General features: G+C 43.4%; 1 protein-coding gene across 1 annotated transcript; it reads left to right on the top strand.

The window, feature by feature from the left end:
* The first annotated feature begins 777 nt into the window (after positions 1 to 777).
* On the top strand, positions 778 to 1,842 carry LOC122029580 (CASP-like protein 2D1). The gene is made up of 3 exons (XM_042588632.1): positions 778 to 1,068; positions 1,145 to 1,256; positions 1,344 to 1,842. The coding sequence occupies exons 1-3, from the start codon at positions 830 to 832 to the stop codon at positions 1,626 to 1,628; spliced, it is 636 nt and encodes a 211-aa protein (XP_042444566.1). The 5' UTR covers positions 778 to 829; the 3' UTR covers positions 1,629 to 1,842.
* Positions 1,843 to 4,023: the final 2,181 nt, after the last annotated feature.

Raw genomic sequence — 4,023 nt, 5'->3', positions numbered from 1 at the left:
GTCTATGTAAGACAATTATATTGGACTAGCTTCATTAAAAAAAAAAGATAATTTCAATTAATGTTATTGGTTATTTTTAGGATGATTAATTTAATTTTATGAAAATTTGTTATTGATCATAAGATAAATTAGAAAACATACTTAAGGAGTAATTTAGAGACCTAACATTTTTTAGTTACGTCACTTATTTAGAGAATTTTTTTTTATAAATATAATATAGTTAAAATTTGAATTATAAATAACTGGATGATAATTTAAATGGAGTATCGACATCATGACTCCCATAACATTGGACCAGCTTCATCGATGAGGTGGTTGGCAGTTGAAGTTGAATGCGTAGCAGCGGCTTAGTAATTAACTGGAATTGAAAGGCGATGAAATCCAAATTATTCCACGATTTATTTATTGTTTATAGGAAGTTCCAATTCCATTAAACCGGTAATCATGGACCCACTCCGGAAGCCGGTAGGGCAATGTGAACCGGGTTATATTGTTGCCAAATCAAATAGCTGTCGTGGTCCACGCCACCCGCAACATGACTGAGATCTTAACCATCTATTATAATGACGAGTAATTATCTATAATTTATATTAATCTAAAAACAAATTAATAGAGACACTAGAGTAGTCACCTATAATTCATGTTAATCTAAAAAAAAATTAATAGAGGCACTAAGATAAACGAATCATTGTTTTTATCAAAAATGATTGCTGCTAACTGCTGGACCACACAAAGACACACTGCCTTCAAGGCTCACCCACCCCACTGGGCCTCGCTCCACTCGGCAGCACAGCAGTAACCCGTTGTTCAAAAGTAGGTAGCTTCATTTATGACTATCTATCCACCTTCTGCTCTAGCCAGTTTCATCATTCCACAGAGCAAGGATCTTTCTTCAATCTTCAGCATGCAGATGAGTTTTCGGAACATGAGAAGCTTCAGGACTCTGGATCTCTCCCTCAGGCTCACTGTTCTCCCTCTCACCGTCGCCTCCCTGTGGCTCATGGCCACCGACAACCAAGCCAGCGACGCCTACGGCAAGGTGGAGTTCAGCGACATCTCCGGGTTCAAGTCAGTATCAAATTAATCTACGCCTTCCTTGCTTCTGCTTCCTTTTCCTTGATGCTTTGTGAGCGACGTCGCGCAGGTATTTGGTTTCCATGAACGCCATGGCCTTTATCTACGCCGCCGCCTCTGTCCTCATCTCCTCCTGCCTTGGTCGCTTCGACGCTCACTGGCTCTTCTTCGTGCTGGACCAGGTCATGCTCAGAACCTAAACCGAGTGATGCGCTCTTTTACAGTCCTCGTGATGACCGCTACGATCTGAGTTGACGGATTTCCTGCAGGCTGTGGCTTATCTGATGGTGACGTCAGGAGCAGCGGCGACGGAGGTGGTGTATTTGGCGTACGAGGGCGACGAGAGAGCCTCATGGAGCGAAGCCTGTAGTTACTACGGTGAGTTCTGCAACAAGGCCAAGGTGTCACTGAGCTTGCACATGGTGGCCTTTGCCTGCTTCATGGCTCTGTCTCTGGTTTCAGCTTATAGAGTGTTCTGCAAGTTTGAGGCTCCTCGTCCTCCTCCTCCTGCTCCTTCTTCCAACTCTAAAGCTGGAGAGGAACAGGTGGAATAAGCTCAGCATGCATCTGTTTTAGACTTGATGGAGTGTGCGAATTAAATATTACAAAATCCTGTGTTTCAGTCCATGAAGAGATTAGGATACTCATGTAAATTAACTTTATTTCCCTTCGATGGCGAGTAGTAATTGATCCGAAGATCATGAACACACTGTATATTCTTGAAAAAACATCCCTTAGTATTCCGAGATAATATAAATTATGGTGTAATCATCTGTTGTTCTGTATTTGGCTTGCTTTTTTCAGGTGAAAGGAGCAAGTGGGTGCTGATTTGTTTGGGACTCTTGAGTTTTAGAAGGTTGAGACTATGTAATCAGTTTCTTCGAGCCCAGTGCGGGTGATTAAATCGATCAATTCATTGGTCCCAATTCTCCAATTGGAGTTATGCTATTGTGAGAACTTTGTCTGTGGTGCGTTGGAGCAGCCCGGTTGGGGGCACTTTCAAAAAAAGGTAGATCCGCTATCTTAGCGGCCCCCTCTAGTACCGGAGTTGTGGGCATTTTAAAAAAAAGGTAGATCCGTTATCTTAGCGGCCCCTCTAGTGTCGGTCTCACGGATATGGAGGAAGGTTCATACAGATATACAGGATTTTCGGTTTTTGGTGCTAAAAATCAGAGATTTGATCTTAAAATATAAGTTTTTTGCTCTCACATATTTAGAGAAGCGAACTCTGCGGTAGATTATTTAACAAATCAGGTTTTTCTTTTTTCTATGGATAGAGTGCTATTTTGTCATAATTTGTATAGGAAGTTAATTGGGACTTGTAAGGTAGATAAAATGGGTCTTCCTTACTTTAGATTTTCGAGAAGATATTTGGAGCCTGGATGAGTCTCTGTATGCAGAAATTTTGGATGTTTTGATATTTATGTAGGTTTGGTTTTGGGAGTGAAGGTAAAACTTTTGAAGAATTTAATAGAAGCTGCTTGGCTTTGATACTGAATTTTAATGGTAATATAGAGGATTTTGATGTGAGTTTTTTGATGACTTTGTTTGGATGTTCTGTGGAACAATTGGACTTCTGGTTGTATTTTTGGACTGCGGGTTTTCTTATGGTTGTTTGTATTTGAGGCTGTTTGGTTGTGGGGAAGGTGCTGGCTTTGCAGTGTTGGAATTATTATATGAATTGTGGAAAGTGGATTCATTTTGGATGTAGTCATTTTGTGCAGGTTTCAGGACTGTGTTGTTTCATTTTGTCCAGTTTGGAAGGATGTTTTGGGGTTTCTCTTTGCTATTTAATGATATAAATTTATAGGTGATTGATATGGTGTATGTTTTATGAGGTCAGTATGATGATGTGGTTACGAGTCAATATCACAAGAGGGTCAGAAGTCAAGCTGACCTAAAGGTCAGGAAGGTCAGAAGTCAAGCCTCCGTGGCCGGTCAGCAGTCAAGCTGACATGGAGAGCAGGGAGGTCAAAAGTCAGGCTTACGTGGTCAGGGTCAAAATCTCAGCTGACGTAGGGGTTAAAGGAGAGGATCATAAATCGGACAAGGACCAACCCTGACAGCGGTCAAGGACCAGGCCCACGGGCCAGGTTGGAAAATGCCAGCCCTGGGAAGCAGTCGATAGAAGCAGGTCTGGACATAGGCCGGACGTACAGGTCGGGACACACAAGCCATGGATAATAACAAATAGAAGCAGGTCGAGATACAGACCTGGCGAGCAGGTCGGAACGTACAAGCCAAGGATTACGGGTATACAAGCAGGTCTGAGCATAGACCTAACGTGCAGGTCGAGACGTATAAGCCATGGATAATAACAGATAGAAGCAGGTCGGGATACAGACCTAGCGAGCAGGTCGGAACGTACAAGCCAAGGATTACAGGTATACAAGCAGGTCTGAGCATAGACCTGGCCTGCAGGTCGGGACGCACAAGCCATAGATAATAACAGATAGAAGCAGGTCGGGACACAGACCTGACGAGCAGGTTGGAACGTACAAGCCGAGGATTACGGGTATACAAGCAGGTATGGACATAAACCTGGTGTGCAAGTCGGGACGCACAAGCCATGGATAATAACAGATAGAAGCAGGTCGGGATACAGACTTGGTGTGCAGGTCGGGACGCACAAGCCATGGATAATAATAGATAGAAGTAGGTCAGGATACAGACCTGGAGAGCAGGTCGGAACGTACGAGCCAAGGATAACAGGTATACAGGCAGGTCTGGACACAGACCTAGCATGCAGGTCAGGACACAGACCTAGCGTGCAGGTCAGGAAGTGCTAGCCAAGGATAACAGCAGATAGAGGCAGGTCGGGGTACAGATCTCGAACTACAAACCCGTCGTCCAGACACTACAAGACAAGCATGCCAAGGAATCGTAAACGCTTGTCAGAGAATGTTAGAAAATAATCAGTATGTCAGGGAATATTTTCACAGTCAGGGC

Source organism: Zingiber officinale, chromosome 10B (genome assembly GCF_018446385.1).
Source record: "Zingiber officinale cultivar Zhangliang chromosome 10B, Zo_v1.1, whole genome shotgun sequence".
NCBI lineage: Eukaryota > Viridiplantae > Streptophyta > Magnoliopsida > Zingiberales > Zingiberaceae > Zingiber > Zingiber officinale.
Note: the sequence above shows the minus strand (reverse complement) of the source record. Positions and strands in the feature narration are given on the sequence as shown.

Excerpts from the sequence above, each read along its gene's own strand:
- LOC122029580 (XM_042588632.1), top strand. The coding sequence starts at position 830 with ATGACTATCTATCCACCTTCTGCTCTAGCCAGTTTCATCATTCCACAG. Across the intron at positions 1,069-1,144 it reads AGCGACATCTCCGGGTTCAA|GTATTTGGTTTCCATGAACG; the intron begins GTCAGTATCAAA and ends GACGTCGCGCAG. Across the intron at positions 1,257-1,343 it reads TCTTCTTCGTGCTGGACCAG|GCTGTGGCTTATCTGATGGT; the intron begins GTCATGCTCAGA and ends GATTTCCTGCAG.